This window comes from Festucalex cinctus, chromosome 14 (genome assembly GCF_051991245.1).
Source record: "Festucalex cinctus isolate MCC-2025b chromosome 14, RoL_Fcin_1.0, whole genome shotgun sequence".
NCBI classification, from domain to species: domain Eukaryota; kingdom Metazoa; phylum Chordata; class Actinopteri; order Syngnathiformes; family Syngnathidae; genus Festucalex; species Festucalex cinctus.
The window spans coordinates 10807869-10821875 of record NC_135424.1 but is presented as its reverse complement, the minus strand read 5'-3'; the positions used below and the strand labels follow the sequence as shown (position 1 = coordinate 10821875).

At 38.1% G+C, this 14007-nt stretch overlaps 1 protein-coding gene across 4 annotated transcripts in view; it reads left to right on the top strand.

Annotated features, from left to right (window-relative positions):
- The window catches only part of thada (THADA armadillo repeat containing), a 69594-nt gene that overhangs the window by 31265 nt on the left and 24322 nt on the right, over window positions 1-14007 (top strand). For all 4 annotated transcript variants that reach the window (XM_077494462.1, XM_077494463.1, XM_077494464.1 and 1 more), the window contains 3 exons: window positions 4899-5067; window positions 10497-10600; window positions 12346-12428. In XM_077494462.1, the coding sequence (XP_077350588.1) occupies window positions 4899-5067; window positions 10497-10600; window positions 12346-12428 (356 nt within the window). The remainder of the gene's footprint in view (window positions 1-4898; window positions 5068-10496; window positions 10601-12345; window positions 12429-14007) is intronic.

Genomic DNA, 14007 nt, shown 5'->3' with positions numbered 1-14007 from the left:
TTCACCCCCCAATTTAAACTCCTGTAGTGTGCAAATATCCAACAATAGACCATTTGATTCCTATCGTGCAGTTAACAGACAGTATTAGCGGTTATTGAAGAAAAACTTTTTTTAACGACCTCTAATTCGCGGAAATTCACTTATTGTGGATGGATGTCGAACGTATCACCTGTAAAAAGTGAAGGAATGCTGTATATTTGCTGTGTCTATAATACATGGGGTGCAATATGACTCAAGTGTACCATGACAATTGACGGCAAGTGGCAAAATGGCCACCCACGTAACATGAGTGGATTTTGCTGCTTAATTCATATTCCACAAATGCAATATTAATCAAAATACTGTGATTAGACTAGTGGGGGAACATATAGCAAAGACAAAGTTTGACTTGACTTCTGCTTTAAAGAGAGGTCGTAACCCCCTACAACAGAAATAGGCCAGGTGACGAGCTGAAAAAGCATCACAGGCTTGAATCAGTTATTGTAAATGATTGCAGATAGTAAGTTAATTATGAAATCTCACTTAAACTGTTATTTTGTTTGGATGAACTGTTCCATGACATAATAAACAGCAATGATATTGTATATCAGTTCCAAATAGGCTACCCGGAATTAAAAACATTTGATTAATCTTATTTTGATGTCAAACCCCAATATTTTTAGCCTACGGAAAACAAATAAACACGCTGTTCCAATTCCTTTGGAGAAGAGTGTAAGATCCTTAACCTTGTGCTAGGAAAATGCTGTTTATGTTTTGAAAATATCCATGTATGAGTGGATATGGCCTTAGTTGGAAGTTTTTGTTTTTAAAGTTTTGTTGTTTGTGCTGTCTAATGTCAGACTTAGTGATTAGATTGTGACTGGTTTTATCTGAACTGCACTCTGTTTACTGGGGAGTAAAGCTTTCAGTCGAATGGGAAACTGTGGTGCTAACCTTCATTTTTGACATTCCTGAGATGGAGAAGTCTGCAAATATTATTCAGACATGTTCATCTACTGCACCTGCAAATCAGACCTGACCTGGAAGTCAACCCCCCTCGTGGATTTAGCAATACAGAAATTTTCATGTAATCTGCTGATTGGTTATTAGAGATTATACTATCCAGTGAAATCATACACAATATGAGTATAAAATAAATGTAACAATTATTGCAGTTTACTATATTCATCTTTTCCCCTCATGCACATCCCACTATTTTTACTTTTATTGTAGACTAGCAATTCTGTAACAATAAACAGGTGATCATAAACCTTTCTCATAAATAAATACCAATTTCCAAAATATCTGTTTTGTTAAATTTATCAAATCTGTATCATAGTTGTCTTTTCATTGACATCTGGATCCTGCCTTGCTGCTTGACTGTCAGAGAAGTTATGTGGTGAATGTTTCCACCCAAATGAAGACCACATGCTGAAGATGTTAAAATAGTTGGTAGTTGTCTCTTCCACCCTCCCATCCCCAAATCTATCTTCATCTGGCATGTGCAAACATGTTTGATGAATGTGAATAAGTGTTTCTCCTTGCACATCATCTTGCTCCACCAACTGTAGAACTTTTTTTTTCAAATCCTATTGACATTTTGCGAGTTATACTTACATGTAGAGTGATAATGTTACATCAAAAAGAATAACATGCATATTAATGTATTCTTTAGAACTGATTGGCTCGCATTCTGAGTGACTGCTAACAAGTATCTTATCTCCAACAATGTCTGTATTTTTCTTCTCCCGCGTTCTCGTTTAATGGCCAACGCTCAGAGTTTCATGATTTATGATGCCAGTCCAGACATCTCTCCTCCCTTCTTGCTTTTACTATACTCCCATCACATTTCTCGTTTCTGTTCATAGGGCTCAGCTATGTGGATGCACTGTATTGTTTCCAAAGGTGAAACTTTTCTTTTCCTTTTCATTTTTGCCATATCTTTCATATCATCCACATTTTAATGAAATACTGGCTTATGTCGAAATTGACGGTCACCCGCCACAAGTGTTTGAACTCAAAATACAGTGAAACCTTGTAGCTAAAACACCCTAAAAAGCAAGTAATACAAAAACAATTGAAGTGAGAAGCTTAAAGAATTCTTGGAGCTTGAACTGTTTTATGTCTACGTGCATTGAGATTTTAGCCTATCTCTTAGATTAGAGGAGCTCCAAATAAAATGTATCTTAGGACCCCAATTTGATCAGGGTCTGTCTTTAACTGCCACACAATTGAGTCAATTTATTTGTGACATTTGACAAGGACCACCAAGTGAAATACTTGTACAACAATTAATATTGTTGCATAAAAAAAATCCCTGTACAATTTTGTAGGTTTTATGTTGGCAACTATTTGACCTCTAGAATGAATTATTCCAAATATAATTGATGTTGATGGTAAATCATATTTTGACACTTAACCCATCATTGAGATGTCGTGGATGTTAGTTGAAGTTCCACTTTCTACTACTATAGAAGAAGTAAAAGAAATTTGCATAGAAATATGAAACTCAATTTTGCTCACAGTTTTGTCTTCCAAAGTTATATTGATAACTAATGAAAAGAATAAAATATGAATATAAATTGATTGATTTACATGGAGGCATATCTGGAACATATGAAATTTTAAACACTGTGAATGATGTTCTGTTTTACTTGTTTCTTTTTTGAGAAAGTAAATAGAGGCTGAGAGGGTGTTTTTGTTTTTGTGCAGTAGTATCACTTTCAGGGATCTACATTTTGTGTGAATGGCCAAATGGAGCCCTCTCATTTGAAATGAGTCACCACTCCACTTCCTAACTTGTGTTCATTCCCCAGTGACACACTTGGGTTCTTGAGCTTGTTTATCCAACAACATGCTGAAGTCTCTGTGCAGGAAACCATTTGACCGGTTTTCTTTCAAATGAAGCCCAGATGAGACTCACCCATGCCAGTCAACAGCCTTCATACTGACCCCATTGGGCACAGCTCCGTTGCTAAAATTACACAGTTCCAAACTGTCATTTCCTTTCACGAGAGTTTCATTGGGACAAATTACAAAAGATAGTTAACATGTGCGCCTTAAATGGCAAGGGGGCACAATAAGGAGCGTGAAAGGTTGGCTGGCTCTGCATTTAAATCAAGTCATATAAAGCAACCAGTTTATGTTTGAAACCTGTGCTATGATTTTATACTTCACATGATTGTTGTTTATTCAGTCCTCAAGTTTTCTATCGATTCCATTTTTTATACAGAATGTGATTTGTTAGAAATTGAAAATGTAACTGTGCTTCTATTCATAGCTGACATTTCGTCTTGCCAAAACCAAAATAGTTTGCTTTCCTTTTCATCTCTGCATGCCTTTGTAAAGATTTATTGCCTTCCACTGATTTTTGCCTCACTAAACCAGCCTTTTTTTTTTTTTGGCACAAATTTTAGAACCAGACTGTACAAACAACCTGAAACACATAAACACCCCTTAAAGTTTCTCCCCCACCAACATTGGCCCTTAATGTCGCATCGCACAAGCTAGCTGGTGCCGTCTAGCTAGCTAGGCATTATTTTCTGTCACCTGGTCTTCTGTGGACTTTTTTTTTTTTTTTTTTACACTGTTAAATATAAAATATGGGTCTGAAACACATTATACTACTGGTAATTGTAATAATAGATGTCTACGTACAACAAGAACAACAAAAACAAATAAGAGCAGCATTGTGGAGATCTTGAGATTTCTTTTCATCTAATCGAAAAAAGAAAAACATATAGTGTTTGGATTTGTCCATATTTTGTTACGGGCAGTTACCATATGTTCCAATGTTATGGATAAGTTAAAAATGTTCTGGACATAAGCCAGCTAGTAAATACTGCTCCTCGTGATTGGCTGACAAGATTTTGACTCTACGGACACATTTGTTGATGATGTCATCATGTTTTTAAGTGCATCTGACAGTGTGGGCATGTCATTCACCTCCGTGGCTGCCACTGGCTAGCTAGCACGGTTAACACAATACGCAGCCACTAATCATCACCCCCATAGGGGCGGCGGATAATCATTTTGTTTAGCAAAACACTATAACAAACTAGAAATAACTGCTTTTTCATAAATCAAAATATTTTCTTGCAACTGGAACAACATAAATATAAAGTAAACCATCCATCTGTGTGGGAGGTGTTTGGCGAGGCCATGGAAAAAGATATCCGAATGGCTTCGAGAAAATTCAGGTCCACCGTCCGGCGTCTCAGGAGGGGGGAAGCAGTGCACGAGTAACAACACCCTGTATAGTGGAGATGGGGTGTTGCTGACCTTGACTCGGTACTTTGTAAGTTAGTGAGGAATATACTTCGAAGACCTCAATTCCATTGACATGTCTTCCTTTGAGAAAGTATTTGATGAGGGGAGCACAGAGCATTTTGCTTAGTCATGGGGTGCAGAGAAAGGTGGCGAGAAACTCAAAAGTAAATTGTGTATCATGTTTCCTGACTGGGAAATGTGTGTCTCGCATAAAATACCAGCATTCAAATGAATAGCAATGCTTTGTGGAGTACAAGTACAAACCCCCACCAACACCAGTCTGACACAACATAGTTTGTGTGTTTTCAATGGATTAGTCCCAAGATCTTCAGTAGACATTCTACATCCTTCTGGTAAATATAACAGCTGACCTGATACATTTTGTTAACCTTCTCAGAGACAAACTTACAGAACAACAAAGAGGCATGTGAAAACATAACCTCCTTTGAGTTGTTGACACTTGGTTATGATAACAGACACGTCTTTTTGGAATTAATGAAACTGTGTGAAGCAAACCGAACTTTACAAACACGGAATACTAAATAACATAAAATACTATACGGTCATCATAGCACTGCTTATAGTCATGTTCAGACATTTTAGTAACCATGACTGTTATGTTTGGGTGTGTGTGATTGTTTGTCGTGCAGATGTGGCCGTTCAGCTGTGTATCGTACGAGAGAGATGGCAGCCCGAGCCCTAGTTCCTTTTGTACTCATCACCCAGGTTTCATCAACTGTCCTCTCTTTGCTTCAAGCGCTTCCTCAGGAGCCAGGGCCGCAAATTCAGCACAATTACATTCATGGGACCCTACTACAGGTTTGGTTACTTAAACACACAAATGTGTTTGGAGTAGGTAAAATTAAGTTTACCTGCAAAGGTTATAGTGTGTTTTCCCTCTATTTAAACTTAATTTGATCTTCTCTCAGCTTTTGACTGCACATGCATAATGTTTCAGCACTTTTTTTTGTCCAGTTGTGCTTATAATTTGACATACCCTGGCAGAATGTGTACCATTATTTAACACAGAAGTGATCAGGAAACATATGATGGAATGTGGTAAATATGGTTGAATCTTGATGTAAAACGTAAAATAATTGTGCTGTATCATTGTTTTGACAATGATTTTGGTGGCCGGCTGACCAACGGGCACCTTTGTCTTGCTAGTTTAAACCTGGAAATAACTTTTTTAGCTATTTGTGAATGCTTCTGTGCATTTCATGGGCTGTACTTTGGGCCATCGCCACATCATGCAACGGAATCCCCACATAAACAGTGGCTGAGACTTGCCACTCATGATATGTTAAGGAAAAACCCCACATACTGCAAGTGTGCAAGCTTGACGAGTTCACTTGAGCCGTCCCCATCCCACCAAAAACCTGTTGTAATGGAAAAGCAATGGAGGCCGCGCGGTGTCTGACCGCGTGGTGATGTGCCGTTCGGAGCTAGTGGAAAAGTGCCATTTGAGAGTTTGAAGGCGAAAACCAATTCTAACCAAAATAACGTAGAGGCTTATCTTAACTTTAACCCCAAAATAAAATAAACTTATGAATTATTCCCAAAACGTTTTGGAAAATGTTCTATGGATTGACAAGACAAACAAGTATGGGTCAAGTACTATTATGCGCCGGGCCAGGTAGCTTTTAGCATTCTTTTTTCCTTAATGAATGCAGTAAAATGATCTAAAAACTGCATTATGCTTACTTTGACTGCACGTGTGGGGGTGTCTGTGTGCCTATATGTTTTGCTGGACCAAGTCATGAATTGACATAACATTTTTCGCTCTCGCTCAAGTGTGTTTGTGTGCGCATGTGCATGCATGCTCACTGCATCATGTGGTCAGTCTGTGGTTGCGGCAGTAGGAGGGACAGCGGGGCAGGCTGATAACAGAGTCTGAATGGAGCTCACATCCACCACCACTATTTTTACCACGCCAAAATACGGATTAAGGCTCTTTGCAACACAGATTCACATACGGAAATACACACATACAAGTAGTAAACTTACTGGAGAATAGTGTGCATTATGTTGCACTGGCCATTTAATACACATTTTTGACTTCAACAGTTGTCACACAACAAATAATGTATCTTAGATGACCTCATTTGCATCAACTGTATTTTTCTGTTTTTGGGGGGCTTCAGTTTGCCATGCATTTGACCATTTTCGATAGCACTTTTAAATTGACTAGAAATTGACTTGAATTTTTTTTTCTGATAAAAAGAATATAATTGGCAAAACATGCTTTTATATGGACGTTGATGTGTGCGGGTATAATTACATTAAATATTCTGCCTGCCTCCACCCTTTGGTTACAGTTGTGTTCGAAACTTCATTTTGTATGGAGGAACAAAGGGGGTTGACTTTTCTATAAATATTCCACTTTCTCCTTTCTGTTCTGGACTGAACCAGTTAAAAATCCCATGCAGGGACTTTCCAGCCCAGTTAATTGAACTGGGAAGTTTGAATGTAATAAAGAGGGAACACGTGGCTTTCCCTGAAACGGCTATTTATGAGTAGTGGTAGTCACATTTGCTACTGTTTCCAAAGATGTAAATATAATTAGTAATGAGTATTAATACACCTCAAAAGCCTTTGATATGATTTATTATTTGGATCACACACTTTTCAGGAGACCCCCAAGAAAGCCACGTTTGTTCACATCGTCAAAGAGCAAACTATTTTCCGTGCTTTGGAATGTTCAACAATTTGTAAAATTAACACCCCCACATGTGGCCTGACCAAAAGTATAGATTTGTGAAATAAATATGAAATTTACCAAATTGTGACATAGGCAGTTCCAGCCTGATGTCAGCGATATTAAAGACTTGATAGGACAGCTCATCTTTTTTTGTTAGGTAACTAAACTCAAAGCTTAATTATTAGGTGCAGGTTCTGCATTTATTAATGTAGAATAAATAATTAATATGATCTTGCTGTTGCTGAGTTGAAACAGTTGAGGTTTATTTTTAGTTACAATAAATACAGTCATGTCAACCTGAGACCTTGCTGGTTTGTTGGTGTATTGATAAATTATGGTTATACTCGCATTGCACTGAAAGCCCATTTGGAAATTAGTGTCATTGCTGAATTTTATAATTTATGATAACTTCGTTCTAAAAAATTGTAGAAAATTAACTAATTCATTAATTGTCTACCTCCAAGTATTTGTACAATGGATATAAAAAGTCTTCAAATGTCAGGTTTTTGTGATATAAAGCACTTCAAAACATTTTCCACCGTTAATGTGACCTATAACAAAAGGGGGAAAAAAAATAAGAGGGAAGTAAAATTGAACAACTGTGATAATTGGTTTGTTGTGTGTGCATAACCTCTTCAAACTTGGGATGTGGCTGTGTTCACAATTAATCCATCACACTCAAACTATGTTACAAGGGAGTCAACACATTTAAAGTGGCTATAACTGCCAGCCTCTGAATTTTATTTGTTCTAATAGACTTTTCATGACATTTTTTGTAAACACAGCTTGGAGCACAGTCCATGATTGGCAGAGCTTCCACTGCATGGGATCTTATAGATAAGGCATTAAATATACAATTTAAAACAGTAAAGACAGTCATCAAGTGGATAAAATATGGCACAACACACTGGAGTTACTGACAACAAAAAGAAAACTGGTCAGGAAATCTTTCAAGACTCCAATAATAATGTTGAAAGACATGCAAAAATTTAGAAATTTCTGTCAAGTCCTGGCTGTACAGTACTTCTCTCTTCTTCATACTGTACGTCTGGGCCAAGGGGAAGGGTGGCAAGACGGAAGCCCTGTATTATGACAAATAACCATCCAAACCCACCTGCATTTGGTGCAAACACAACACTGCTCATCACAAAAGACCACCATACCCACAGTGAAGCATGGTGGTGGCAGCATCAGGCTTGCTTTGGGGCATTTTTTTGCCCCCCCTTCAGCTGGAAATGTGGCCTTAGTCTTGGTGGAGGCGGTTACTTGTCAGTGTTAACACAAAACCTTATACGTTTTGACTTGTCCAACCAAATGCTCACAGTAGTTTATTTTTTACTTTTCCTATTCAATGCATTTTTGTTTTAGTTGAGTTATACAGATTATAGGTCAAATTCGTGGTGAAAATGGTTTTGAAATGATTTATATTGACCTAATTTTTTATTTTTATTTTTTTAATCTTGCATTTGAAACTTTTTATGTCCACTATAAAACGTTAGCCATCCCTGAGTGCCACATTTTCAACATTGATAAGCATTTGAATGCTACCATATTTGGTTTGGGATTCCGTTTGACACTGGCTCTTGTAATGGAAAAGCCCTTTATAAAATGACAGAAGAAGAAAGAGGGTCGACTCCAACGTTCTGCAGGGAGTTTTTGTGAGCCAGTGGGTGTTGCTTTGGTGTGGAGACTGCAGGAGAGCAGAAGGGGCAGGCCAGGCTCAGTGCTACGTGGTCAACCTGGTTTTTCCCTACGTTGCCTTCCCTGCATAGTGTAATGAATGGCTTCCTATTGGTCTGTGGCCATGGCCCAGACCTAAAGAGTATACTTACCAAGGCCCAGAATACACACCCCAGCCAGCCAGTCAGCCACCCAGCCAGTCAGCTAGTTAGCCAGTGTTCTGGCCTTTGAACACTCTCCACCACCATCACTTAACTTGAGCATTCTATTTTGTGTATGAAATGTGTTCACACAATCGAGCAGGGCACAATGAATAGCATGTTTTGAAATAACACCACCATTTTTTGTTATATTAGGATCAGTAGTATTTATTGTGTAAGGAAACACAATGGACTGGTTATAATGAAGAAAAAAAAAAAACTATTAGGTTAAGCTCATATTTGCATGATTAACCAATAGATTGGGCATGCATTGACCATTCCTGGTGGTCTAGATAGGTCACTTGAAAATATGTTTATTGTATCAATTTATTGTATAAATGTATTTATTAATTACATTTAATTATAATATATGTAATATTTTAAATAATAAATAATATATTGTTTAAAAATGAAAATGTGTCTAGATAGATCATTTTATGTTGTTTATGAAAAGGTAAATAATATATTAAGAGCTCTTTTCTGAAATGAGATTTATGCTCCGCGCTGTCACACTGTAGTTTTTCTTTGGTTACATTCCATTGTAAATCCAATTGGCCTTTGCCAGGTTAGATACTGCTACGAGCGAATGCTAACCTAGCCAATGGTATTGCAAAGTTCTAAGTTCCGGCAGCGTCCGTGTTTGCAAACTTCCTTGTCTGTTAAGTGCATTGTGGTTAACTTGGTCAATTTTGCGCGGTTATTGCACATTTGGTGGCGTAAAACCGTAGTATAATAGTACTTATGGCAAATGCTGGATGCGCGCTACTCGGGAGAGTAGAAAGAAAAAAGAAAAAAAAACTTGGAGGACTCACCATATCAGGAGGAGTGAGTCTTGGTCTATGCTTTAGTAGATAACGTCTGTCTTCCTATTGATGATGCACGTAGGGCCGCAGTCTTACATGTTTTGGCTCCAATAAATTCATTAGAACTCTTTTATTCATTGAGAGAGTTGGACGTAGATGGTTTTGTCACAAACATAAGACTAGCGATGCTAATTTTCTCCCTTTTCAGTCTAAAGAGACCACAAACAAACCCTAAGAAGCATCTTAGTTAATAGTGGTGAATGCCGGTCAGAGTTCGTCAGCAATAAGTGTCCGTGCGGAAATACAAACTATTGGTTCTGGCAACTTCCACGTGCCGCAAACATTTTTTTTTTAAATTATTAAAATAGCTTTGGCGCAATCCTTTTTCCGTCGACCAACTTTTTTTCCCAGCCCTACTTCCTGTTGAAATCAAGTCACTTGCTGTTGAAATCAGGTCACTTCCTGTTGATTTTAGGTCAGTTCTGGTTCACTTCCGGTTGAAAACGGGTCACTTCCTGTTGAAATCAGGTCACTTCCTGTTGATTTTAGGTCAGTTCTGGGTCACTTCCTGTTGAAATCGTCACTTCCTGTTGGAAAAATGTAAATTCTAATTAGGGAATATAATGTTCTAATTTAGAACATTATATTCCCTAATTAGAACATTATATTCATAATGATCAATAATATGGATTGTAGCTACTATTGCACTTTTTGGTGTGTGTTTGTCTGATAGTACTTTTTTGGGTTATGTTCATAAAAACACACAATCAAATTCACATGGTAGGCACACCATTAATTAATAGCCAATAACCATCATGTTATATAATGAAGTATGTTTACATGTGTACTTGAATGTTTTTTCAGGTGCTCTTTCTGCTTCAGTCTTACCAGAGTGAGTCACACAGACCCCTGCCAGCAGGAAATGGAATCGCCGAAGCCGTCCTTCAGCGCATGTGGCTCGCCTCTCGGTAATCTTAGACACATGCACGTACAGATAAGCATCCCTCAGTGCCTCCCAACTCCCCCAGCAGAAGAATAGTTCCTTGTCCCTCCAGTCGTCCCCTCCCTGACCATGTCCGCTTCATGTCCTGCCGAGGCTTCAATTTCAAAGGGACAGCTTTCTGTCCTACCTGAACACCCCCATCCTATCCTCTACCTTTGGACATCTTACCCAAAATTAAGGTCTTGAGATGGGGCACAGATTACTGCACGGCTGCAACCCTGCCCCCCTCATTTCATTTCCTAGCTGGGGTCAGTCCAGGGTCTCTGTTCTCATCTGTTCACCAGAGAACACAAGGTCACTGGGTGAGCAACAGTAGCCCTGCTAGCTTCGCATGGTTACACTGATGAGTCTTAATTAGGATGAAAAGGGGAATTCTTGCTTACCAAAGCAGCCAGTTTCTTTTTATGTGCGCATGCTGCCAGACACAGTACTCCAGTAATTTAAACGCACACACAAACATGAACTACACCCCAGGCTCTCTAAGTAAGCCCCCGCTACATGTCATGTCATATTTTGCCATGTTCACTTTGTAATAGAGTACAAATATTGGAATGTAGGTAGTTTCACTACAGTGCTTGAGTGCATTGGATTACTTTTTGTAATTTGGTGAGTGATTTGTTTAAAATAGTTAGGGAATTATCAGGATTAAACAAACGCTACAAGAACATGACAAACATAGCATTTTGACTTGATTAAATGTGCAGTGAAGGAATTTTCCTTTTGGCCCGTTAAATATTCCTATCAAGGCGAAGTGTAGCAGTACTACCGGTACCGGATTTAGGACTTGAAGCACTTGAAGAGCACGCGAGCAAAAAACATACACAGTAAACTACATGAGTGTCAATAATGTGCAGCAGTAGCCACATTGTCACGTTTAGAGGCATCATCCTTATCCTGGACTGAATCTTAATTCCATGTATTTTTGTTCTCTCTTTAAGCTACCATGACAGATATTCCAATTGAGTATTAAGAATTGGTCTCATGTAGTGTTAATCCAGCCCTAGATTTTGTGAAAACTGTCGCCATTGATGCCGGCATTACAATTTTGCTTTAATTGACCTTAAAATTCCTTGTGAACCTTTTTTGCAAGGTTACCCTGCTAACACGCGCACTCTGTCCATGCTCCCATCACTATTATAGTATCTGTGCATGTGTGCGTGCATGTGTGCGTGCATGTGTGTTTAATATCTGCTTGATGAAAAGATGACGTTGAGCTCACACAGTCCCCCTTGTTCTCACACAATTGTAGGCTTTCATAGCACCATGGGCATAGTCTTAATTGAGGCTGCACATAAACTGAACATACACTTCCCACACAAGTTGCTAAACTTAAACCCTGATATGCGGCAGCTGTAATGTTTTTTATTAAGTGTCACTCTGGTCTCTGCTCGAGGGAGAGCATCTATCATTTTTTTGGTTTTGTTTTACTGAAATATGAGGTTTGGGCCTCTCATGTGACTAACAAGCTACAAATTGCTACAGTCCTATGATCCAATCGCAGCAATACTTTGCTCTGGTTTAGACTTAGTTTAACTATTCTTTGCATTTTAATAAGTAGTGGTCAATTTATCTAAATAAAAATCAACATCTAATCTCAAAAATATGTTTTAATCACATTTTTAAATGATTACAGTAATCAAACTAATTGCAAGGATAAAACCAAAAAAACAAAAAAAAAGTTCATTTGTCTTTTTTCTCATCTCATTCAAGAGAGAATAGCTGTGTGGTCACCAGAGGAGCCTTTCTGGATGTGTTGGTCTGTCTGTGTGGGCCGAAGATTAGTCTTCTGTGTGGTGAGTAAATTCAGACTTAAGTTATATCTTCACAATCAGCTACAGTGCCATGACAAAGTATTTGCCATCGTACCAAATTATCTTGTTTTATGTTTTCAATGAGAATATATAAAATGGATAGTGTAATTATTCTACTGTATAATTGGTCAAATTTGTTGAAAGTGGTATAATATCGATATGTCTGACTACCGTAGTTTAGCTGATGTCATCATGTTGAAGGGATGTATATGAGCTCAATAAGCAGCAACTGTGTTCCCATCCATTTGCCGTGAATCAAAACAGATGACCCTGCAACGTTTGCTGGCAAGGCTGTGCACGGCACTCTCCCTCTCGATCAACTGTTAACAGAAGTCATGCCTATAACCATTCGGAGAAGCGCCCTGCTATGTGTCTTTGTAGATTCGGAATTGTGTCTCCGTGTGTATATGTGCTCAGACCCATCTCCGTGGGGGTCTCCTCAGGAGGAATGTGAAACCAAAGGCACGCAATCTCAGACAGATGGTGCGTTTGTGCCTTTGACCCACTTTATTGAGTGCTATGAAGAGGAGAGGAGAACTTGTGTTTTCTGCTGGCCATGTGCTGAACACATGTTTGCATTTGACAGTGGAAATACCGAGGATTTCTCAAAACAAGCCAGCAGATTCAGGACCAGGCTTAGCCCGATGTGGCCCCTTACATAACAAAATAAGCACCTTCCCTCTTGCTTACACACCTTTTAATGCCTTTATTATTAGTCTGTTTTTGCTCCTTTTTTCCCCCTTTTCTCTGCTCGAGATGGAGCCCTGCTCTGTTTTTATAATTCACTCATTTAAAAATGTCCTCATGCATTCCTTGTCGTCCAGTGTAGCCTATGTTTCACCTAAAAATTAAAGAACTTAGTTTTAGTGTTTTTTTTATGCACTGCCTTTTTTTATTATTATTTTTTTAAATATATTTTTCTTTTTCTTTTCCTGAATTATGGTTAGCTGTCACCTCATGAAGTATCTTGTGAATTTAACATCACATATTCCTCATCACTTGACTAAACGTCAACATTGTGTTATAATCTCAATTGAATACACTTGGTTCGCCTCCATGTCCTGAAGCAATCTTTACCTGTTTAAACATTTATGAAATGTTCCAACACACTTTTATAAAAAAAGAATATCTTTAGTTTGTGGTTCTTCTTGTTTTGAAAGTTTCAGGAGTGAGTTTCTGAGACCGCATCAGCCTGATGTACTACCACAATTGCAAAAAATGTTAAAATGACACCCAACTCAGTGCTATACTGGTCAAATAATAAGATTGGTGGCCATCTCCAGTTTTTTTGTTTTTTGTTTTTTGTTTTTTTGTTTTTTAATATAAATACAAGAGGTCTTACTGCTGTCTAGCAAAAAGTGTAGAACAAAACCTTTTCAAATACTTCCCTGATTTTTTTAATTTAACCCAGGCTGAAAACATAAATATTTATAAAAAAAAAAAAACAGGTTTGAAAGAATCCCAGGTCCAGGCACACATTTGGATCTATAAAAGTGAAAAGCCTTCATTTTGGGGGGCTCAAAACATTAAAAAAAAAAAAAAAAAAAATCTCAGCTATACA